Source organism: Fistularia commersonii, chromosome 4 (genome assembly GCF_037954325.1).
Source record: "Fistularia commersonii isolate RoL2024-O1a breed Wild chromosome 4, RoL_Fcom_v1.0, whole genome shotgun sequence".
In the NCBI taxonomy this organism is placed as follows: domain Eukaryota; kingdom Metazoa; phylum Chordata; class Actinopteri; order Syngnathiformes; family Fistulariidae; genus Fistularia; species Fistularia commersonii.
In genome coordinates this window covers 2309196-2335174 of record NC_141287.1, presented here as the reverse complement: position 1 = coordinate 2335174, position 25979 = coordinate 2309196, and the positions used below count along the sequence as shown (strand labels likewise).

General features: G+C 42.0%; 1 protein-coding gene across 5 annotated transcripts; it reads left to right on the top strand.

Moving 5' to 3' along the window:
- The first annotated feature begins 102 nt into the window (after window positions 1–102).
- prkag3b (protein kinase, AMP-activated, gamma 3b non-catalytic subunit) lies at window positions 103–25326 on the top strand. Of its 5 annotated transcripts, XM_086144694.1 has the most exons (14): window positions 103–404; window positions 12263–12326; window positions 12587–12738; window positions 12916–12997; window positions 15630–15688; window positions 18668–18713; window positions 18802–18856; window positions 19151–19277; window positions 19424–19589; window positions 19693–19730; window positions 20971–21117; window positions 21574–21667; window positions 22199–22471; window positions 23954–25326. In XM_086144694.1, the coding sequence occupies exons 1-13, from the start codon at window positions 312–314 to the stop codon at window positions 22285–22287; spliced, it is 1212 nt and encodes a 403-aa protein (XP_086000820.1). In that variant the 5' UTR covers window positions 103–311; the 3' UTR covers window positions 22288–22471; window positions 23954–25326. The 5 variants fall into 5 exon arrangements, with proteins under 5 accessions (XP_086000820.1, XP_086000821.1, XP_086000822.1 ...); XM_086144695.1 differs by lacking the exon at window positions 22199–22471; XM_086144696.1 differs by having other exon boundaries at window positions 21574–22471.
- The last annotated feature ends 653 nt before the right edge of the window (window positions 25327–25979 follow it).

Genomic DNA, 25979 nt, shown 5'->3' with positions numbered 1-25979 from the left:
CCTCTGTTGTAAAACCCTCCCCCATACTGTCCCGTCCATGTCCTGTTTCCCCACCCACTTTCTCCCCCTGTGAATGCCACACTCGCCCTCATAGCCCTGATTTAGCCCTGCCAGGGCAGCCTTTCCTAAACATTCAGACCCAGCTGAACAAAGCTGTGGTGTCTTTATCATTTTCTTTTTCAGTCTCCCCCTCTTGTTTTCTCTATTGCCCCTGCACGTCCTCATCATGCTTGGAATCTATTGCCACTTGCTAGTCTGATTCAAATCCAAAGCCTCCTAGATGTTAAATTGAAGGTGGACTAAAAACTCTTATGTTTACGATGGCAAAAGCTGGGCCTTTCAGTCTGTTTAAGTTGAGGAAGAACTCCAGTTCCTCCTCACCAGCCACGGAGCCTCCTGCAGAGGTAAGATGTCCAACTGGCTCCTGCTCGATACCTGCATCTCCTACTGCGTCTAAATCTGAAGGGTGTCTGGGATGGTTGTCAGTTTGTGACAGTCACATGTTGAAACCTTTTTTCATATTTTGGTGTAATCTTTTGATGCAGTTTATTTTGCAAGGCATGCATTAAACTTGAGCAATAACAAGTCAGGGAGTCAAGGTAACATTCTTCACAAAAACAATAAAATCAAGAAGCTGTGATGTAAAGATGAAAAATTATCAGCCGCACGACCACACGCTATTAAGTGATTCATTACTATTGCCTTTGGTGTTAAAACACACCCAAGCTTAAATGTCATTTAAAAATAAGAATCAGTTTTTCATAAAAAATCCTGAAATGTTGTTGCGAGAAATAAGGCCAAAAATAAATGTTTTTGACTGTTATTACCTTAAATGGCATAAAGATAGTCAGTTTTATTAGCTGAGTAAAATCAGCAGTCATTTTGGAAATATTGTTGGTTTGCAAAATCCAGGTTACAGTTGCAAGAAGCATAAAAAGCATTTAATTGTACAAAGTACATTCGTTTCATGAGACAACCTTTGGGTGCAAATGTGTGGATTAGATTCGAAAAATGGTTCTTTCTGAGAATTATTTTTCTGAACGATCATCGGTAGGACGCATTGATGCAAATATGTTGCTGTTCTACATCAATCCCACAAGATTAGGATTAGGGAGACGCCAGCACTCTCCTGGAGCCAAGCCAGGAAGATGGATCCTGATGGATTGTTACCTGTCAGGTAACAATAATAAGACAACAATAACAACAACAATTTCTCAGGGAGAAAGAGCTAGTGTGCAGTGGAGCAGTGCCGGACAGAAATAGTTGGACTCTGTGCAGGGCATTGAATTTGTGACCAATCACCAAGAGGGGAGTTGAACTCTTCTTGTCTGGAGTAGTTCAGTGGGAAAGGCATAAGGATACCCGCAAACCCCTTGTTGTGACCAGAGTGTTGGAATTTTACCCACTCAATGAGAGGGCTGGCTCCTTAAAATTGTGGACCCCACTCTCCATTGGAGTATTCTTTGAGTAACATAGTACTGTGGAGAGACTTCAACTTTCAAGTGAGCAATTTCACAGATACCTGGAGGGAGGTGGTTGGGAGGAACTCCCTGGCTACTGTAAACCCAAATAGCAGTCATTTATTTAACATCTGTGCAAGGCCTTAACAAACGGTGTTCAAGCACAGTACTGTTCGTAAGAGTACATGTTACTAGAACACTTTGGGCCGAATATCGATGATGTATTTCATAATTATATAGTCAGATCTGCAGCCATATGTCTTGGACATCGGTGAAGAGAGGAGAGCAGAGCTGTCCACCTCTCACCATCTGCTTTTGGGTCAGATCAGGTGGCAAGGAACAGATCTGGTTTATCCAAACGGCTTGTTCGGTTCAACTGTGAATGCATAATGGAAGACTCTGTCGACCCAGCTTTTAACGCCCACCAGTTTCTCCCAAACCCAAAGGGAGGTCAGGGACATGGAATCTGAGCGGTTAAATGGTGCCTTTGGGCGAAGTAATCTGAGAAACTGTTGGTGAATATCAGCGGTGACTCGGGGTGTCAAATAAAAAATAGAGTCCTCCCAGACGTGCAGGCCTCCCTGAAAGTGTGGACACAAAAGCAACAAAGGTCAAGGCCTCTGTGGTCAAATACACAAACCCCAATTTGGAGGAATTAGAAACCATGAATTGGGATGTTAGGTTTGGCTTACAGTCTGTATAACAAACAAACTCTGCTATCTTTCTAATCAGCATGAGGTGCCTTACCGACGAGCTCATCTCTTCAAACCGTCACTGTTGTTTCTTTATGTCAACATAGAACATTGGCTTTTGGCGTTCTGTATTTTAAATCGAACCAATAATTACATGGTTCCCATTTGTTTTGTGAACGATCGTTGAATTTTACTCTACAGGACCGTCCCAGAAAATAAGAATATTGTGATAAAGTTCTTTATCTTCTGTAATGCAACTACAAAAACAAAAATGTCATATATTCTGGATTCATTACAAATCAATTGAAATATTGCAAGCCTTTTATTATTTTAATATCGCTGATTACGGCTTACATCTTAAGAAAACTCAAAAATCCTATCTCAAATTATTAGAATATCATGAACAAGTAATTTTTGTTTTTTTAATTGCATTTCAGAAGATAAATAATTTTATCACAATAGTCTAATTTTCTGAGACACTCCTGTATTCATCAGACTTGTCCCTATGACATGCATCAAAGTTGGACACTAAGCACAATTTAGTCACTATTTATCACCAGAAAGGGACTTCATTTTAAAGGATGAATTCACACTCTTGACTTTTTTAGTTTGTAGGAATGAATACTTTATTTGTGGCATTCAGTTATACACACAGCAAACCAAAAGTATTGTGTGGCGCGTTATTTCAACTTCATGGTTTTTAAGTTTGTCTGTTAAGCTTGGATCCTGTAATAGTTGAGTTTCTAGTTCGACAGATTCCTTTTTTTATACTTAAAACACAAAGTAGTGACAACGTCACACAGGGAAATGTATTTATTTGTTAATCCTCAGTGGCCGGCTGGGCCTAACGCTAAATGTTTTTTATTTCAATCACTCTCCCATTCTGTTCAAGGTTTCCCGTTTCACCTCAGAGTGCACAAGCAATGGCTTATGCAAGATTGTGAAGAAAACTACCCTTAATTTATTTATCGTCTGTGTTTGCTCTTTTTTTGCAAGCAAGATCTATGATTAGTCTTTCCGTACATCTTTCAGGACATTTTCCCGTCTTTTTGGTTTCTTAATTTCCCGCATAGTGCTGTTTTTGTAGTGTGAAATTCATTAATAACCTAAAATGAGAGAAAATGTTTTTTTTAGTGGCCTGATACTTTCTAACCCTTGACACATTTATTATTCTAACTTTGAAAGGAGAACAAAATATTTCATTTCTGCGGTTATAAATAAGTGTATATTTAAGAACAACATGCTCATGTATATTACCAATTATCTATCTCATCCATGTATTTTCACCCAATCTCCAAAAGTATTCATTATTATTATAAAGAAGCAGAGGATGTGCAAGTTTGTCTCACTGTCATTAGGAAAATAAAAATGTTGGAGGCTCAAGTGCTGTAAGGGAGTTGAATTATTGTATTTTTTGGGTGACTGGAAGTGTTCACTTTAAGATTTCTAACAGGATATAATCATCAGATTAATAGAAAATAAAAATGGCATCAATTATCCAAAAATTTACCACTTCAGATGATCCTGCATCCTCCCAGCTCTCCCAAATGAGTTTTCCACTGAAGAAATAAAGGGAACTGATGAAAAACCCCAGCACCGATCTAATAATAGTCAGAGTGATTGTTTTTTACATTAAGAAAAAGCTGATTATGCAGTTAAAGGAAGCATAGTTCAAGGTATCGTAACAGGGAATTTAAGCAAATTGTAGCTGCTCTTTTGAGCTCATTGGCCATCTGTCACTAAAATTCTTATTTAAGACTAATCTGCATTGCCTGGGAGTGCTAAAACGCTGACGGGTGTCAACAACAAAAAAACAAAGGTACATCTGGATATCCCATGCCGGTCCAGTTTACACACTTCGGTAATTTTATTGCCATTCTTCAAAAATCAAATAAAAAGTAAAAAAAGAAATTATTTGTATCTGTGCGTTCACTTGTTAGTGTCACCAGTATGCAGAAAAAGTTGTTTCGCTGAGCTTCACGCAGCAAAATGTTATTTCTGAGGCTATGAATAGGTCGTGGGTAATGCTGGATTCAAGTATAAGGAACAAAATTCAATGAACATGCTCTTTATTTCCATCTGCAACCATTTATCCATTATTGGACCGACAATTTGTAAAATTTCTTTTATGGAGTAAAATGTTTTACTTTGTCCCGAAGGAACCACACGGGTCCCTCTTACCCACAGGTAGGGCCAAAGGGGTCGGGTGCAGTATGAGCCGGGCAGTTGCCAGAGCCATGTTTTATGGCTATAGACCCAAAACAGTTCAGTTTACCCAGCCTTCTTGGGGTCCCTAGAGGGGCTGCTAGAGAGTTCTCCTACCGAGGACTACCTCGTTCTACTGGGAGACTCCGATGCTCACGTTGGCATGACAGTGCAACTTGGAGGAACTGCCCCTCTTATCTGAACCCGAGCGATGTTTTGTTATTGGACTTCTGTGCTCGTCAAGAATCGTCCATAACAAACACCATGTCCAGGCCATGACCATATATGCACTTGGCACTAACACACCTTCGGCCACAGTTCTTTGATCGACCTTGTGGTTGTATCGTCAGACTTAGGGCTGCATGTCTTGGACACTCGGATGAAGAGAGGGGAGGAGCTGTCAACTCGTCACCACCTTGTGTCGAGCTGGCTGGAGGAAGATGCCAGTCAGACCTGGCAGATCCAAATATAACACGAGGGTCTTACTAGGAACGTCTAGCAGGGTCCCCTTTCCGAAGAAGTTTCAACTCCCACCTCCAGCAGAACTAATACCACGTCCTGAGGGAGGCAGAAGACATTGAGTCAGAATGAGCCATGTTCTGTGCTTCCATTGTTGAGGCGGCAGACCGGAGCTGCGTCCGTTGGGCGGTCGGTGCCAGTAGGGGCATCAAACTGAAGGAGTCCTATCGGGCCTTTCTAGCCTGTGGGGCTCCAGAGGCAGCTGACAGGTACCGGCAGGCCAAGCTGCAGGGAGCTTCGGTGGTTGCCGAGGCAAAACTTGGGTTTGGGAGGAGCCCGGGGAAACCATGGAGAACGACTTCCGGTGGGTGTCGAGGAGATTCTGGTCCACCATCCGGCGGCTCGGTAGGGGGAAGCAGTGCTTCATCAGCACTGTAAGCAGTGGGAGTGAGTTGTAGATCAGTGGCAGGAATACTTCCGAGACCTCCTCAGCCCAGTTGAAACGCTTTCAAATGAGGAAGCAGAGCAACACACCTTTCTCCAGGGCTGAAGTTGCTGAAGCAGTCAAACAGCTCTTTGGTGGCGGGACCCTGGGGGTGGAGGAGGTCCACCCCGGGTTCCTCAAGGCTCTTGATGCTGCTGGGCTGTCCTGGCTGACATGTCTCTGCAGCATTGCATGGATATTGGGGATAGTGCCGCTGGACTGGCAGACCGGGGTGGTGATCCCCCTTGTTAAAAAAAAAAAAAAGGATCACACTCCTTAGTGTCCCTGGCAAGGTCTGTTCAGTGGTGCCGGAGAAGAGGGTTTGCCGGGTTGTTGAACCTCGGATCCAGGAGGAGCAGTGTGGTTTTCGTCCTGGCTGTGGCACAGTGGACCAGCGCTATACCCTCAGCAGGGTCCTCGAGGGGCCATGGGAGTTTGCTCAACCAGTCCACTCATGTTTTGTAGTTCTAGAGAAGGCATGCAATCGCGTCCCGCAGGCAATCCTGTGGGGGTTGCTCCGGGAGTATGGGGTACTGAACCCCACCATACGGGCTGTTACAAATCCGGGTCCAGTGTGCTCAACTGGAAATTGGTGGAATGTCCAGTCCGGGTTAGGGAAGAGGTCCTGCCTCCAGGGGAGGAGTTCAATTATCTTTGGATCTTGTTAATGAGTGAGGGGAGTGTGGAGCGGGAGATCAATAGGCGGATTGGTGCGGCGTCTGCAGCAATGCGGACTCTTTACTGGTCTGTCGGGGTGAAGAAGGAGCCGAGCCAAAAGGCGAAACTCTCAACTTAGTTGTCGATCTACGTTCCCATCATCACTTAAGTTCATGACCCGTGGGTAGTGACCGAAAGAACGAGATTGTGGATACAGGCGCCTGAAATTAGTTTCCTCCACAGGGTGGCCTGTCACGGGGCGGACATGGTGGGCCGAGCAACAGGGTAAGGGTCACACACAGGCAGGGTCTCTGGCAATTCCCCGGCCCCGAGACAGAGTCTCACAAGGCTGGGTCTCATAAGGCTGGGTCCCAGGCAAAGTCACAGGAAGGGTCCCACAATCCTCCAGCCCTGGGCAGGGTCTCAGGAAGAGTCCCAGGAAGGGTCCCACAATCCTCCAGCCCTAGGCAAGGTCTCAGGAAGGGTCACGGGCAGGGTCGCACCAGGGCAGGGTCTCAGGAAGGGTCCCAGGAAGGGTCCCACAATCCTCCAGCCCTGGGCAGGGTCCCAGGAAGAGTCCCACAATCCTCCAGCCCTAGGCAAGGTCTCAGGAAGGGTCACAGGCAGGGTCGCACCAGGGCAGGGTCTCAGGAAGGGTCCCACAATCCTCCAGCCCTAGGCAAGGTCTCGGGAAGGGTCCCAGGAAGGGCCACACAATCCTCCGGCCCGAGGACCTCTTCTCGAGTCCCTCTCAAGCCTTCTCGATCCCTCGCAAATTCCCCTGGCCCCGAGCAGAGCATGCCGCTGCTCTTTATGGGGCCGGGTAATTAGCGGCAGCTGGCGCTGATTACCAATTGGACCCAGCTGTGTGAGACCCTGACATGGCCAGACTCTCCCTTAGTGATAGGGTGAGAAGTGAGAAGTCATCCGGGGGAGGTTGCTCAGAGTAGAGTTGCTGCTCCTCCGAATAGAGAGGAGCCAGATGAGGTGGCTCGAGCATCTGGTCAGGATACCTCCTGGACGCCTCCAAGGGGAGGTATTCCAGGCATCTGGGAGGAGACCACGGGGAAGACCCAGGACACAATGGAGAGACTGCTTCTCCAGGCTGGCCTGGGATTTCCTCGGGTCCCACCAGAGGAGATGGACCATGTGGTGGAGGGAGAGAACCTGGGCCTCACTACTCCGGCTGCTGAACCCATGACCCAACTCCAGATAAGTGGGGGAAGATGGATGGATGGATGGATGTTTTACTTTGCACTGGAAACAATTCCGGATGGTTTTCCCTTGCCATGACAATGATGTTATTATGTTCCCCAAGTGATATATTGTCAGGACTTGGCTTAAATAATGGGTATGAAGTCTTGATATCGTGTTGCCACCTGGAAAGTACTTTGTTAACACACTGGAGAGGAAAATGAACAAGATGGCCACAATGACAGCGCAAAAATAAACACTTATGCCCCCTGGTGCCACCCAGGGGAAATGACCAGAGCAGACAAACACAACCCAATACGCCATTATTGGATGAGCGTGGCTGAGTCAGTTCCACAACAGATTTTCTCTGTCTTTGGATGATGGTGTTATTCAGTGCAGTAACAAAGTTAGCAGACGACCAATGTCGTTCTCAGCGAATGTCGCAGTAGTTGCAGGTTCCTGCAGATTCCTCCTTCACAATCTCAGGAAGATTTGCATATTCCTCGCGGAGGATACGGCGCAGATACTCATCCGGGCTCTAGTCTTCTCTTGTCTACTGCAACTCCCTCCTTGCCGGTGCCCCAGTGGTGACCATCAGGCCTCTGGAGCTTCTTCAGAAAGCAGCAGCCCGCCTGGTGTTCAACCGTCCCAAATTCTCCCGTAACTCCCCTTCTTATGTCCCTACACCGGCTCCCGGTAGCCGCCCGCATCACGTTCAAAACCCTGGTGCTCGCCTAACGGGCAGTGAATGGGACAGCCCCGTCATATCTCCGGGATATGGTCAAGCCACGTGTCCCTACCCGTCCCGTCCGATCTGCCACCCCTCGGTGACTGTCCACCCCATCACTCAGAGCCCCTGGCTGCCGATCGAACCGGTCTCGGCTCTTCTCGGTCTCGGCTCCTCAGTGGTGGAACGAACTCCCGGAAAAGGTCAGAACAGCGGGGTCGCTGCCCATCTTCCGCCGTGAGCTGAAAACATACCTCTTCACCGAGCACTACCCTACTAATCGCACTTAGTACCCTCACAAAAAGTGGAAGAAATGAATGTATATATGTATACGGTTTTGAGATGGCTATTTTGTAGAGTGGTGACGTCTGAATAACGACTGCTGGTGCTTCGGATCTTTGGTTATTGAATTTTTGTAAGTCGCTTTGGAGAAACGCGTCTGCTAAATGACTGTAATGTAATGTAATGTAAAGACAGGATCCTGTCTTTCAACTTACATATTAAAGAGGTCCCCAGAGTCTCTTTTTTCCACATTAGAAATATTGCTTGGATCAGAGCTGTATTTTAAGTAGAGGACACTGGGATCCAAATCTATACATTTGTGACATCGTGATTTGATATGCCTTCTTCCAGGCTGCCAAAAATGAGTGTCCAAAGCTTGCCAATTGTTCAGAATGCAGTAGCCTGTGTTGTGACTGGAGATAGTAAATTTGTACATATAACTCCAGTGCTGGCCTCCACTGGTATCCTGCGTGGGTATTAATATCCTCGCCATTATTAGGATAATAATAACATACATACCCATTGTTTGGCCTTTGCCATCTCTACCCTTACCTTGCTCTTCATGTACTCCAGTCTACTCCCTTCTTCTCCCACTTCTTCTTTGCTAGCCTCTTTCTCTGTGTATTCCCCTGCACTTCCTTATTCCAACACCAAGGCTCTTTATCTTCTTTCCCTCCAGTGGACTCTCCCAGTTTCCCAGTGATCTGTAAGCTCTCCCTGACCACCCTGAGCCTTTCTGGTGTTTAAAATAGTCACTACAGCCATTTCCATCCTTTTACATAATCTACCACCATCTGCTCCTCTGTGTTCCTATTCTGGATACCAAACCGACCCATCACTTCTTTCACTTTCGTCTTTTCCTTTCAGGGGTTGCCACAGCATTTCAACCTCCTCCATCTAACCCTATCCTTTGTACCCTTTTCTCTTACATCAACTAACTTCATGTCTTTTGTCATTACATCAGTAAATCTTCTTGTTCGTCTTCCTCTAGGCCTTCTGCCTCTGACCTTATCTTCGCTGATCAGTGCTGTCCCACTGATAGATGCATTCCTGATCCTTATTGGTCCTTGTCAATCCAAAAGAAAACCTCAACATCTTCATCTCTGCTGCTTCCAGCACTGCTTCCTGTCTTCTCTTCAAAGCCACTGTCTCTAAACCGTACCGCTTCACAAGTCTCACAACTGTCTTATACACTTTTACATCCTGGCAGATAATCTTCTATAGTAACCTGATACTTTTCTCCACCAATACCAACCTCCTGGAACCTGTTTGTTCACCTGTTTTCCACACTGGACTGTTGACCTTCAGTACTTGTATAGTAACGACCTTCAGTACTTGTGTACTAATGATATGTCTAACATATCATATACATGTCCTGCACCAGTCTAACATACTTCTCTGCTACTCCAGATTTCCTCATACAATAACAGAATTGCTCTCTCAGCACCCTGTTGTATGCTTTTTCTAGGTCTACCTAATGCAGCTCCCTCTGACCTTCTCAGCATTCTGAAAGCAAGTACTGCATCTGTAGTACTCTTTCTAGGCGTGAAACTATACTGCTGCTCAAAAATGTTGACTTCTACTCTCCAGGCATCACCTCAGGCATCTTCTCACTCATAAGATCCTATTGAATAATCCAACCAGATACTCTACTGCTGCCCTTCTAGACACTTCCATACCTCCACAGGTATATCATCATGACCAACAACCTTCCCCCTCTTCTATGCCCTCCTCAATTTACCTTTACTTGTCTCTACTAATTTGTGCTCCACAATAGTCACCTCCTCTACCCTTCCCTCTCTTTCATTTTCCTCATTCACAAGTACTCCTTCCATCTTCCCATCAGTCTTATGGTATCTGACAATACATGTCTATCCTTAATCACCCTAACATAGTGTGCATCATTTACATCTCTAGCTCTTTGTTTGGCAACCTGTATAGCTCAGTTGGCCCAGTCTGGGGATGACAGGCTGACGGGGCAGGGGACTCAAAGAGGCAAGGTGAGTCCAGTAGCCGACAAATGAACAGTTACTCCGATAGGTGAAGGCAGGTGTGTGGATACCAGTCTGCAGTCTGTAAGACTCTGGTAGTGCTGCACAGCCGGCTGTTGGGCTGTAGGGTAGCGGCACTGGGAGGACGCTAGCAGCAGGAGAACCACTGGGCGGTAGGGGTGGGCGGATCGACCCAAATATCGATATTATCGATTCTAAGCAAGTACTTGGATCGGATCGATACTTTTGTCCTGGGATCGATACTTTGCTCCTCCACCAAGGATTTTCTCAAAAGCAGGACAGTTAGTGACTCAGAGAGGAAGTGCAATAAAATGGAAAAATATAAACATGTTACTGTTCCTGAACAAGTACCTGAAATCCGTTGTCACTATGGCAACAGAGCCAAAAGGGATTCTTCCCTTTGAGCAGCGAGCCAAAGGCTGGGAATGAGAGCCAATTGTGTTTACACTTTATTTGCACTACTGAATTTGTTTTCAAAATATTGTGCAATGGAAGGTATTATGATTGTCATGTTGACATTGTTATATTTGTATTTTCGTCATCCTTTTTTGGCTTGACTCTTGACTTTTGTTCTGAAACAGTTGTTGTAGTAGACGTATTTTTATTTTTTTAATACTGTTAGTTTGTATTGTAGTTATTTTAATAAAAAATAAAACATTTTTATTGCCTAAAATCTTTGTGCTGTGTTTATCATAATTATAATAAACTAACTCGGGGGGGGGGGCAATTATTCAATGATCATGACATGTCCAACCAAAAAGTATCGGTATCGGTATCGGCCGATACTACCCTGTATTTACTTGGTATTGGATCGATACCAAAGTTCCCAGTATCGCCCACCCCTACTGGGCGGTGTAACAAGGGTCCTGGCACCCAAACTCATCCCAGGGGAGCTTGTCAGGTGGCAGGTGCTAGCTTATACTGATGTTGGGACAGGTGAATCCTGACTTTTGCCCAGTGACAGCTGGGATAGGCTTCAGCACCTCAGCAACCCTGAGGGCATGATAAGCAGTATAGATACTGAGTAAATCAGTGAATTTCTTGTTTTCGCGGCGCTTGGAGCACTTTTTTTGAGCCGGATCCCGGTCCTGGCGGAGCAGCTCCATTGTTTTTCCCGGTCACCATCAGGGGTACAGAAGTGGACATTGTGGACACCTATAAGTACCTGGGTGTCCACTTGGTCAATAAACTGGACTGGACTTTGACCACCAAGGCCTCAGGAGGCTCAGATCTTTCGACGTCTGCAGGACCATGCTAGAGATGTTCTACCACTCAGTGGTGTCCAGCGTCATCTTCTACGCCGTTGTGTGCTGGGGCAGCAGGCTCAAGACAGCTGATGCTAACTGACTCAACAAGCTCATCAGGAGAGCTGGATCTGTCCTGGGAGTGGAGCTGGAGTCTGTGGTGCAGGTGTCAGAGAGGAGGATGCTGAGGAAGCTCCTCAGCATCATGGACAACGTCCATCACCCCCTGCATGGACACTGACGTCCTGTCAGAGCTCTTTCAGTCGTGGACTGATACCACCAAGGAGCTCCACTGAACGCCACAGGAGGTCTTTCCTACCGGAGGCTATCAGACTTTTTAATTCCTCTTCCCTCAGCCGAAGGGAATCTTCAAATCTTTGTACTTAAGACCTTAAAACACCGATAGCCTTAGCCTTGACACTTTATATCTATTGTATTTCTTATTCTCCCTCCTTCCTACTATTATCTATTATTGTTGTGTTTTACTTGAAACTCCAGCACAACAATTTTCTTCGGGATAAATAAAGTTATTCTTATTCTTATTTTTGTTCTTGTTCTTGTTCTCATTCTCATTAAACTTTCTTCTATAGAGTATTTATGAGAGGGATTTGTGAGCATGCATCAAATAAAAGTGTCATTATGAAAGTTGACATGTTACATTATGGACACTCCTAATATTTCCTTTTTTTTTGACACTTTATCCCAGTTTTGTTCCATCCTAATATAAGACCAAACCTGGCCAAAATGGAAGCTGTTAACCTTTTAGACTAACATTCATTCAGTACAATATCTATATTTTAGACATTGAATTATTCAATTCAACTGCTGATGTGCTTCCATTGCCAGGTCTCCATGTTTGAGATGGACCAGGAAGAGGATGAGGAGGGTGGTTTAGTAATGAGCTACAAAGGTAAGGAAATATTGAGTTGTTATTAGCTTGTTTGTATCCAGGTTTTATTCCATTCCCTCTGGTGTAATGAAAAATGCTATGCAGAGCAGAGTTCTGTGTCTGTATATGCTTTTATAAATACATAAGAAGGTGGCACAGTGGTTAGCGACCAGTCCAGGGTTAACCCCACCTCTCGCCCAATGGCAGTTAGGATGGGCTCTAGCGTAGATGGATGGATATACTTTTATAATCTTTTATCTTTCCCTTCTTTTATTTTGTAGGTGGTGGCTTTACATATACGCTAGATGCTCTCGGACCCCCTGTAGGCAGAGACCCTGATACATTAATTTACATGAACTTCATGAAGAGTCATTGCTGCTATGATGCAATTCCTACCAGCTCAAAACTAGTCATCTTTGACACAACTCTGCAGGTATGACACACACACACACATGCACACACTTCATGCTCAGCATAAAATTCCCCTTTGTAGTCTTTGTAAACAGAAAAGAAACCTTTCCTTTAGTTTGAATGCTCCATACTTAAGTCCGGGCTTAAATACGTAATAAATGTAACATAAATAAATAAATGTTGTCTTGTGTTTTGTCAGGTGAAAAAGGCTTTCTTTGCACTGGTGGCAAATGGTTTGAGAGCAGCACCGTTGTGGAACAGCAAGCTGAAATGTTTTGTCGGTGAGCCAGACTATATGTTTAATGTCTTGCTTTTTGTCAAGCACTGAACTAAATGACTAAATGGACTAAATGGACTAACTTATCACACCCTGAATTGTTTCTGTTGGAGGTCTTTTCTCTGGGACTATGATATCGTGCTATTATAGTCATGCAAAAGTTGCCAATTCAATTATATCATTATATATTCCGATACATTTTATGTTCAAACAAATGTTTAATATTATTTCATGCCCTTATGGTTATTGATGAAGATCATTTTTTAATACATCCTCATGAAATGAAGGCATATGTTAGAAATGAAAATGCATTCTATTTTCAGACAGATAATTTACTCCTGTCTGGGGTTCAGGTTGTAGCTGACTAAAGCGATGGTGACCGACTTCCCTGCAGTTTTGACGGACGGCTGTGAGGGTTCAAATTTCCTTACAGCAGATAAGGGTTGGGGGTTCGGTGACTGTGAGTGTGTGTTGACATTTAATGGAAAGTAGGTCAGCTCTCACACGTCTGTGCAGTATTACCAACATGATCACCTCCGGGGAACACATAGAGCAGATCATCATGACACAGGAAACACTGTGTTCTTGTCACAGCCACTGTAGTACATTTATCCCTTTCTTAAATTCCCATTAAACCATCCCATTGGTCTGTATATAATGGTTACATTGATGGAGTCCAAATATAAGATAGCACATCACATTTAAATCTTTGGTATTAGACCTGTGACCATTGTACCTTTAATCTAAGAAAAGCAATAAAAAAGTCACACATTTACCCCTTTCTCTTTAATTCTTTTGCTTAATGATATTTCCTATATTTTCGACTTTGATATTGCTTCCCGATATCATCTGCCCCACCGACTGAAGATTGTAATTAAATTATTCCAATTATTGATGTGTTTTTTTATCACTTTTCAGTGGCTATCATGATATGGTGAATATAACAGCAAAACTAAGGCAACAATAAGAGAATGTAATATGCATAAAATGAGAAATATTCAACATCTAAAAAGAAAACTAAAACAGCACGCGTAGTAAACAGACATGGTTTTAGCCCCCTCAAAATTATCTCGCGATCTTTTTTTCCCCTGATGGCTGTGTAATGTTTTGTCCAAATCTTTTGGTCTACGGTTGACATTAACTGCATCACCAATTTTCTATGACGTATTTATAGAAGCTAACTGCAGTGGTGCACAAGGTACAGTAAGTCATTGATATCCCTTATACTAATCTTTTCATTTTCCCTTTATAGGTGCACTTTTAAGTCAGTGTCTAAAAACAGAAAACTGGAGCAGAAATGATGATTCGTCAGCAAGGAGGCATTATTTTAGGTTGATTTCTGCAAGATTTCTGTGAATTCTCCCCTGACCCTCTAACACCGGGGTGGGCAAACTACGGCCCGCGGGCCACATCCGGCCCGTTGGTCTTTTTTATCCGGCCCGCCAAAGATTGGTACAGATTGAATTATTGGATCAGTGAATGTGGGAACTCAAACAGGAGATTTATTCACTTTTGGAGCTACTTGAGAATTTTCCTGATCTGAATGACACAGATCGGCTTTGTGATTTAGCCTTTACTGTGGACATACTGACAAACATGAATAAGACGGACGTGGAGCTACAAGGGATAAACCGGTTTGTGCGTGAAATGAAAGAAAACGTCAGAGCCTTCAAAACCAAACTGGTTATATTTTCAAAGCAAATGTCAGACAAATGTCGGATGAGTCTGATATGTCCTGTTAACAAATGCGTTTTTTTTTTTTTTCTATATGTATGGTATCTTGTGCTGACCCGGCCCTTCTGTCAAATTTTAAAAATCAATGCGGCCCCTGAGCCAAAAAGTTTGCCCACCCCTGCTCTAACATGTTTAAGATGTTTTACAATTTATTGATGTTTTTGGCACCCTGGAGCTGTTACTCAAGAATTCCCCAGCCTCTGAAAATTCAAGAATTTCTATTCTATTCTATTCTATTCTATTCTATTCTAATTTTGTGAAACATTTTGATATCTCATTAGGATTAAACAAGTGACCTAATTTGGAATTACTTTCAATGGAATTATTTGATTCCTCAAGAAAAAAAAGACACCACCCAACTTCACACTTATTTAACCCATAATAATCTGTACCAAGCAATTCCAATCCAGTTCCAAACCAGTCCTCTAAACTGGTTCATATCATACCGTTCATTATCACTTGTACACTGTTCAATTTCAAACAATTCCAAATCAAAAACTGTTATTGCCGTTACACAAAGTGCAGTGAAATTGGGAGATTGCAGCTCTCAGATCCAGCGTTATCTCAAAAACAAAATGAAAAAGGCAGAACACTACAACAGCAGCAATTATAAGTTAAAAAAAGAATAAAAAGATAACTTAAAAACTTTGTCTTGAAGATGTTAAGAATAGTTCCTATTGTAGTGATTTTTTTTTAACATTAATTTTTAAATTTATATTTACATTGCAGGCTGAAAGTATCCAATGCAATGGCAATCCATGGTTAAAGTATCTTCAAATCATAATAGAAGTGTGCTCTTTCTGTGTATGTGCGTGTGTGTGTGTGTGTGTGTGTGTGTGTATGTGTGTGTGTGTGTGTATGTGTGTGTGTGTGTGTGTGTGTGTGTGTGTGTGTGTGTGTAGGCATGCTGACCATCACAGACTTCATCAACATACTCCATCGGTACTACAAGTCCCCCCTGGTATGTTTTGATGCTGTTACTGCATTTTGGCTTTTGAGTTTGTCAATCCTAGAAAGCAGCCTCAGGGAAGCACAGGCCGGTGTGTTCCCAAGCCAGCCTCGTATTCGGAAGGTGTATTCGGAAGCAGAGAGAGATGAGGAAAGGCAAGAGTCTGAGACTCAGAGTAGGGACTTTGAATATTGGGACAATGACGGGAAAAGGTAGAGTTGGTCGACATGATGCAGAGAAGGAAGGTGGATATACTGTGTGTCCAGGAGACCAGGTGGAAAGGTAGTAAGGCTAGAAGGCTAGAAGCAGGTTTTAAGTTGTACTATCATGGTACTGACAAGAAGAGAAATGGAGTAGGAGTTATCTTGAAGGAGGAGTTTGTTAGGAACGTTCTGGACGTGAAAATAATGTCAGATAGACTTATTAGTCTGAAACTGGAAATTGAAGGTGTGATGATCAATGTTGTTAGTGGCTATGCCCCGCAGGTGGGATTTGAATTTGAAGAGATGGAGAAGTTCTGGGATGAGTTAGATTAAGTGATTGAGAATATCCCCAGAAATGAGAGAGTGGTAATTGGTGCACACGTCAATGGACATGTTGGTGAAGGCGATAGAGAGGATGAAGAAGTGATGGGTACATTTGGTATACAGGATAGGAATATAGAGGGACAGATGGTGGTAGATTATGAAAAAAATGGTGAAAATGGCTGTGGTGAACACCTTTTCCAGAAAAAATAGGAACATAGGGTAGCTTATAAGAGCAGTGGTAGGAGCACGCAGGTAGACTACGTCTTGTATAGACGAGGTAACTTGAAAGAGATCAATGTCTGCAAAGTAGTGGTAGGTGAGAGTGTAGCCAGACAGCATAGGACGGTGGTTTGTAGGATGACTCTGGTGACAAGGAAGATGAAGAAGACAAAGGCAGAACAGAGGACAAAGTGGTGGAAGCTGAAATCGGAGGAGTGTTGTATGGTTTTCAGGGAGGAGTTGAAAAAGGCGCTTGGTGGTCTAATCTGATCAGGAAGACAAGTAGGAGTACTTGGTGTGTCCTCTTGAAGGAAAGTAGATAAGGACACTTGTGGGTGGAATATTTATACAGGTTGGTAAAACAGAGAGATAGAGGGGGAAAGAATGTACAGCAGGTCTGGGTGACAAAGGATAAAGAAAGAAATGTATTGACAGATGCTCGAAGAGTGATGGGAAGATGGAAAGATTACTTTGAAGAGCTGATGAATGAGGAAAATGAAAGAAAGGGAAGGGCAGAAGAGGTGACTATTGTAGACCACAAAAAAACAGAAAAGTGAAGTGAAGAAGGCATCGAAGAGGATGAAGAGTAGAAAGGCAGTTGGTTCTGACGACATACCTGTGGAGGTATGGAAGTGTCAAGGAGAGGCTGTAAGTTTCTGGCTAAATTATTCAACAGGATCTTAGAGAGTGAGGAGATGCCAGAGGAATGGAGGAAACGTGTGATGGTGCCTATTTTTAAAAATAAGGGGGATGTACAGAATTGCGGCAACTTTTGAGGGATAAAGTTGATGAGCCAAACATTGAAGTTATGGGAAAGAGTAGTGGAAACCTGACTGAGAGCAGAAGTCAGCATTTGTAAGCAGCAGTACTGCTTCATGCTGAGAGCGTACTCCAGATGCAGTATTTGCTTTGAGAATGCTAATAGTGAAGTACAGAGAAGGTCAAAGGGAGCTGCATTGCTCTTTTGTAGACCTAGAAAAAGCATGCAACAGGGTGCCAAAGGAGAAACTCTAGTATTGTATGAGGAAGTCTGGAGTGGCAGAGAAGTATGTTAGACTGGTGCAGGACATGTATGCAAGCTGTGAGACAGAGGTGCGGTGTGCTGTAGGTGTAACAGAAAGGTTCTAGGTGGCGGTGGGACTCCATCAGGGATCAGCTCTGAGCCCCTTCTTGTTGGCAGTGATGATGGACAGGCTGACAGATGAGGTTAGACAGGAATCTGTCCATGATGTTTGCAGATGACATTGTGATCTGTAGTGAGTGCAGGGAATAGGTAGAGGAAAATCTAGGGAGGTGGCGGTATGCTGTGGAAAGGAGAGGAATGAAAGTTAGTTGCAGCAAGACAGAATATATGTGTGTGAAGGAGGAGTGAGAGGAACCCGGGTAGAACGATGAGGCTACAGGGAGTGAAGATCAAGAAGTTTGAGAATTTCAGGTACTTGGGGTCAACAGTCCAGAGCAACGGAGAGTGTGGAAAAGAGGTGAAGAGACGGGTTCAAGCAGGTTGGAATGGGTGGGGAAAGTGTCAGGGGTACTATGTGATAGAAAGCTATTGGTCAGAATGAGAGGAAGGGTGTACAAGACAGTGGTGAGACCAGCGATGATGTATGGACTAGAAACACAATGACGAAAAGACAAGAGGCAGAGCGAGAGGTCGCAGAAATGAAGATGTTGAGGTTCTCTTTGGGAGTGACCAGGATGGAGAGGATCAGGAATGAGTCTATCAGAGGAACAGCCCAAGCTAGATGTTTTGGAGAGAAGGTCAGAGAAGCCAGACTGAGATGGTTCAGTCATGTACAGAGGAGGGATAGACAATATATTGGTAGAAAGATGCTGGAATTGGAGCTGCCAGGCAGGAGGTCTCGAGGAAGATCAAAGAGAAGATTTACGGACGTAGTGAGAGAGGATATGAAGGTAGTTGGTGTGAGAGAGGAGGATACAGAAAAGGGTTGGATGGAGAAAGTTGACTCACTGTGGCGACCCCTGAAGGAAAAAGGCAAAAAAAGAAGAAGAAGAAGAAGAAGAAGAAGAAGAAGAGGAAGTTGTGAATCATAGCATTCAAAATTACCTCTCAGCCGTTCTGATTGTTAGAGATTAAACTTCAATTAAACTCATGTCATCCACCTCAACTTCAGGTTGAGGTGGATGACATAAATTGCTTAGATGTATCCTGGTTCAAATTTTCAGAGATTTGCCCAAAATCAAAGCAATTATTTTCTGAGACGATTTCTTGTTGTGACTGCAGGTTCAGATCTATGAGCTGGAAGAACACAAGATAGAGACATGGAGAGGTCTGTGATTTGCATTGATGGCCAAAATGTTTATATAATAATTTTATAATATTTTTTTTTCAAAATTTCTTTCTCTCTCTGTCTCCAGAGATCTATCTTGAGTATTCAATCAACAAACTGATCAGCATCACTCCTGACGCCAGGTCAAGCAAGCCTTTGTGATAAGATCAGGGTTTGAGTTATGCTATTCTTTCTTGCAACCCCAGTCCTCATATGAGGACCATAGATTTACATTTTACACTTCATTATTTTTGACTTTGGCTTTTCTGTCAAAATTTGTATGCCTTTTTTAATAGGACCCATTTGACAGTTAAAGTTTTGAGACACACAAGCGTGTATTCTGTGTCCTCTGCATTTCATTGTTTGAAAGCCTCATTTTGACTGAGTTATTTATCTTTTTTTTATTTGGTTTTGTTTTGTGTTTTTCTTCCCCGTAGTCTGTTTGATGCCATTTACTCCTTGTTGAAGCACAAGATACACCGCCTGCCAATCATCGATCCAGTATCAGGAAATGTCCTGCACATCCTTACTCACAAACGCATCCTCAAGTTCCTCCACATATTTGTAAGCCAACATTTATCTGATGGCCTTAGCAATTTCTTAACAGCCAGAGCTACAGCCTTTGTGAAACAATTATTGAAAATGCTATTTGTATTGTATTGTATTGTACATTTTAGATCTCACACCGCCTATCTTCTCCCCCCATTCAGGGATCTATGATTCCCAAACCTTGGTTTCTGCAAAAAACGATCAGTGAATTTCCCATCGGTACCTTTAAAGCAATTGCAACAGTCCAGGAGTCAGCCACGGTCTATGATGCTTTGTCCATTTTCGTAGAGCGAAGGGTGTCAGCTCTGCCTGTTGTCAGTGAGCAAGGTTGTCCAAAATGTCATTGCTCTATTTGATAGATCACTTTTTCATTATTGTTCTTTTAAAGATCAAATCTGTCTATCATCTGCATTTTCTGTCTCCCGTCTAGGTAAAGTGGTGGCACTGTACTCTAGGTTTGATGTCATTGTAAGTTACTGTCAAGACTTTGTCTAGTTCCAAGTGAGAAAGCAGCCAGCTTCAGATAATGTTTTCCAGAGAGTGCAGGGAATTCCCAAACTGAATGCTATCAATAAACCCAAATCTTGCCGACCAAATTCAATTGTACTCCAGAATGAACAAAATTTTAACTTTTTTCAATTGTTTTGTAAGGTTCCTTTGAATTCATTTCAAAACTTCAATGCACAGAGAAAATCGGGTAAAGTTTCTTAGTCTAATGCAATGAAATAATTTGTCAATAACAAAAAAAAAAAAGGTGTCTAAAGGTGTCTTTATTGAAATGTTCACCCTGTATTTGATTGGAATCGCCACTGAGAGAAGGTAGCCTGGTTAATGGAGCAGACTGAAGAATGAAGCTGTGGTCAAGTTGTATATTATCAACAGAGGGATGTATTCAATGTTATTAATCTCTAATTACTATTACCTATTCTTAATGAAGCACTTGGTGCATGAATAGAAACTTTTGTGATAGTAGCATACACTTGACATGTTGATCAGAATGCCTTACTGACTTATACTTAATCCCCCAAGATATGACACCCTATTGGTTTAGATTAATTATACTAGCAGGTCACCTTGATAAATATTCCCGCCTGTGTGTGCTGTAATACAGTGATCCCCAACCCCTGTAGATCACTTGGCACCGCGCCGCACAATTATTTCTGTTGGATTTATTATCTGAGTCTGAACAATCTTTATTTTGAAAAATCTTTTATTTTGAAAAATGACCGGAATAACTCAGTTACACCTGAGCGCCAAAAATGTAACCCACAAGCTTGCAAAATAAGTAAAAACAGACGGAAAGTTTCTTTTCGAAAGGGGGAAAAGGTGGATCCGCACAATGGATTCATGTTTATTATTATAGTCGCAATATAAACAATCATACCCCGCAGTAAAATTGTCAAGCGTTGACAATTGATGATAAAAAGTTTGGGGACCACTGTTTTAATAGATTTAATGTCTGAAACCATGCCAGACAAGCCATGGGAATCAAATAACTATGTACTTCAGTTTTATAAACTTTATACTTGGAAATTATTTTTAAAAAGTTGGAGTGCCTGATCTCGTCACATGAGTACAATTTCATCGTGACCAATTTTTTAAGTGCTGTATAAAGTATTGTTTCAAATGTATCAATGAACCTGTACCAGGCAGCAGTGGCTATGAATGTTTCAATGGTACTATTCTTCTCTTTTTCACTGGATTGAAGAACCTTGCAGCGCAGAAAAACTACAACAACTTGAACATGACAATGGGGGACGCTATCACCTCCAGGGCTTGCTGTGTGGAGGGCGTACTGAAGTGTTATCCTCATGAAAGCCTAGATACCATCATTGACCGCATTGCTAAGGCTGAGGTAAAGCACCCAGTTTGATGTAGTTTGAAACAAAAAAACATCAAGGCATCTGAGGCTTGTCAACCACTCTCAATACACCTGTGTATATGCGGAATTCTGTATACTTGTAAGCAAATAGTGAGAATTCTATTTTTGAATAGCTTAAAGTCATACCTTTATCTGCATATGCTTATAGTCTCTTTCTTAAGAGATTTCAACTAAGTTATTGTGTCATGGTCAACAAAATCTTACAATGCTTTCACAATAAAATCCCCCAAATTCCACTTATATGCATTTTTAAATGGGCCAATTGGAGAGTCCCCAAGGACGACCGAGGACACGCCGGAGGGACTTTGTCCCTCGGAAATCTGGGTCTCTGCTCAGACTGTTGCACCATGACCTGCTACCGGCTAAGCATCAGAAGATGTATGGATTTCTACAACACTTTTATACACTCAAGTTTGTCTTTTTTGTCAGGTGCATCGTTTGGTGTTGGTTGACAATGAAGATGTGGTCAGAGGGATTGTCTCTCTGTCTGACCTTCTACAGGCCCTGGTTCTCACTCCTGCAGGTATTGATGTACTGTACTCCTGACTCCACCACCTCTGTTTACATCCTCCCTGCTCTCCCAGTGCCTTGGATGTTCTCCAACCTATTCAGCACCTGGTCACGTCCTTCGCCTTGTGACGGCTCCCGGCTGATTTTGGCGATCACAGTGCTTCTCTCCTCTTGTACTGGCTTGTGTTTCTAGCAAACCTAACGTATTTACATTCAGATCTGTGTATTCTAAAACAGAGGCATCACCGTCAAGAACAATTTGCCCTCTGTCTTTGAAAACTAATCTTGTCTGCTTTAGACAGCCTCTCAGGCTAAATTTTAGTCATTGGATAGACAAAACTCCTCTTGGACCTGCATTCTCATCAACTAACTGTCACTTCTAACATCAGCATTTTCAACATCGACCAACCACCTGGAACATTAAGCACCAATCAACATTCCGTGCTATCAACTTGAGTCTCAAACTGAATATATTTCATCTGCCCTTCTAAAACCAAACAGGGGTCTCATGTTAAACTATAATATTTCTGGTCCACTGAAACAGGACAGTGCATTACCTTTGTCTACACCACCAACATCATCAATCTCCTGACTTCTGACCTCCAAATGCCTGTGATTTCACCAAACAACTGAGAAAATCTGCTGAAATCTCATCCAACCCCCCCCCCCCCAGCATTCATATCTCTCTACATGCTGTGAATGCACAGCCAAGGGTCGACCTCCTCTCACAAATGTTCCTATTCGTCAGTCAGTCAGTGTCTTCAGACTGCAGTTCCTCCTCTGATACCACCATGTCCCCAGCATCTTCACAGTGCAGGTAGGAGGCCCCAACCAGGCTGCCAATGGCTGTCTGCTTGAGCTTGTGTCCATAGAAACCCGAGGTCTTACAGCCCCTTACTTACCCCTTTAAATCTATTAAACGATCATATGAAGGGTGAACTACTGTGCATGGAAATGTAACATGGTGCGGTTATGTAGCACAGAAAGAAAACAAATATAATGGCGCTGTTAGTTGAAATTTATGACAACAATGTCAGAGTCATCATTCTGACAATTCCGATCAGTCGTCACTAGTTTTCATGACGACATAGTCACGCTCATCTTTTTGTAAAGCTGCCTCAAGTATTTGTCTAAAATGAAGCACGAAAGCGTTCCCATAGCATGGTATAAATGTATATAAAATCTAAACTACGAGACGTCGAGTCACGATTTGACCAAAAGGGCCGTGTAGTATTCTCATTATTTGTCATCAGACCTGCTCACTTTTTTGGGCCTCAAAATGGAAAACTAATATTATCTTTTACATGTTTCACTTGTATCTAGTTTATAGTATGATGTACTACAGCAAACGTTGACGAATGGAAGCCGTAGGAGGAATTAATTTATGGTAAAATGTTAATCTGACCTCATTCATTCTTTTATTTAGAGTATATCAGGAGCAATTTTCCCGCTAAGCCGCGCATTTGCACAATCGAGCGTTCTCCACGCACAGCAAAGCTGAATTGTAAATGAATTAAACACGTTTATTTTATTTACAGTTCAGCTCGGAGCGGACAGAACACACAGGTGCGAAGAAGAAATCCACTGTCTAAAAAAAAAACAAAAAAAACTCGCAGAATCTTCTTAAGGATCAAACTCGCTTTCGGGACTCGCATTATGTTTTCAGTACTTCTGATATTCTTTTTTAAATTGTATTTACTCCTTACTTTTGTGATAGACCGTTGTATCACATCTCATCGGGAGGAGAAGCAAAGCAGTCATCAAATTTACTTTTTATCCATCTGTTTGAGACATTTCGCCGCTTAGAACTGATGACAGAACAGGCATCACTGAACATCATCTCACATGACTGAAAGCTCTGAAACAGCTACTAAACGTACTGTACTGTACTTACTATAAGACAAAATTAACAAATACCTTAGATGTCACACACTAACCACGCATCGGTGTTTTGCCATCTTTTTCTCCATGTCTGTCATTTTGCTGGATTCACATCATGCCAGACAGATTGTACCGTTGTAAACATTTTGGTGAAACTGGTCGTATAAGAGGGATGTGTATATCTATACTTTCTCTATTTGGTTCCTTTTCAACGTCACTTTTTGAGGAAAATATCCAATGTGTCACCAGTAACTGATAATGTGGCCAACAGCAAGGTAAAGGTTTAACGAGTTTGAATTTTTGATTTTTAGCTCTACATTGTTCATATTTATTGATCTAATTATTTCACTTACATTATTTCACTGGTTAAATTCAATAACCAAAATAACTTATTGAGATTTTTCTTCTTCTATTTCAGATATTTATCAAAAGCCCTGCTTACAGTAGTGAAGAAAGCAAGACTGAGGCACCCTTGTATCGACACTATGAGGAATCCAGAAGTTGGCAGAGGGGATTTTATTTCAGTCTTTGTGGGAAATTATGGTGACACAGGAAGTGATAGGTATTCTACTTAATAAGGCATTTGAATTACATATGAAGCCTTAAAATGGAAACTCTTAAAAGACTTGGGTTCTTTGGGCTGGAACTGATAAACTATGCAGCATGCATGTGACCAAAGCTGCACACGGCACATCCAGACACTTTAAACAGACTGATTGAAAGAGATTGAGATAAAAGTATTTTTGTGATGTTCAATAAACTGTTTTGTGCTTCGTGTTTTTATATCAGCCTGATTATAAATTGGTCACTTAAATGCCATATATATGTTTTTAAAGAATTCTAACATTTTGTTTTTTTTTTTTTGTAAAAGTTTTACTTTGGCTATATGGCTTTCAGGCATATAAAATACTTATTTAGCAATGAAAATGAGTAAATCCAAAAGGAAAATGTGCAATTGTTGAAGAGAATTAACATTCATTTGTTTAAACCTAATCCTAAAATGCTGATGGAGTAAACAGTTGTGATAGTCATGGGTAATGAATAATGATTAAGGGAAAATAAAGATTAGGTTTTGTGTGTTTGTTTTAATAAAGCATCACAAGCAATGGCATGCTGAATAGAGGGTTTGTAAAGACATTTATGATTGCCATGTTATACTTTTTGCTTTAGATATCGGATTTTATCAGAGAAAATTTTTAATGGAATGGGCTTGAATAAGTCAAGAGAGTTTTAAGTGTCCACATAAACGCCAATTTCACTGTAATGTATATATATATATGTAGAGAGAGAGCTTCTTTATGAAAAATGATGAATCTGGAGCCTTTTACACAAGACTCACATTAATCTAGAATGTTTTAAAAGGGGAAATGTGAATAATAATGAGACTGAAAAAAGCAATATTAAAGGTTTATCAGAGGACAGTGGCATTTATAACAGCCATTATTGTAAACAAATGAGAGAATATTACTTCAAACACAAAAGTTAATGACTGTTTTAACACTCAAAATTCAGTTGTTTTCTTATATATTTTTACAACTTGGTACAAAAAAAGGTCATGATTAATAGTCATTGACATTTAGACAGGAAAATGAATTTAAAAGTCATCATTGGTCATGCTTCCTTTGTTTCATCAAGGTTATTTTATAGATTCAAAAATACTGCGCTCTGCACTTGAATGAAATGAGAAATACATGCACATTTTATATTCGATTGAAATGCAGTCTGTTCATACACGATGGCATGTTGGAAACTAATTTCAACAAGATTCGGTGGTTTGAAATCCTTGGATAAATGCCATAAATTTTGCATCAAAAAATAGCTAAATAAATTTGAAGCTATAGAATTTCAATTTGAGTGTTGTTCATGGCTGTTGATCGGGTTATGAATAATTGCAAGGAAATCATCTTCATACTAATAGCATATCTAGCGCTGTCAAACAGTTCTTATTGATTTGTCATGCTCATTGGACCATCTGGGTTTGGCTTCTCTGTTTACAAAGGGAGGAAACGTTAACCCTTACATCCTGGTCACATTATCATTGTATCCACAATCACACTCTATCCCATTCAGGACAACATTAGGTAAACAGTTATATATGTCTCCAGGTTCGTGCAGATGGAAGGACTTTCCAGACATATACAAGAATATCCAACACTTTTTGCATATTTACTCATTTGGTAGTTCTTACTAACAATACCACCAACACCTATGCTTCATTCTCTATGAATTGTATTAATTGAAATCATTTTACTAATACTTTACGACTACCTCTATAGCTGTGCAAATACTTTAACTTCTAATAAGTGTAACAATGAGCAAAAAATCAGAGGCAAAGTACTCAGCAACCCATTTCTGCAGGCGTTATAGCATTTCGGTGCACACGCAGGTGATAACCTAGAAATCATGAATTGGGTGTGCAATCACCATATGCTCCATCATAACTC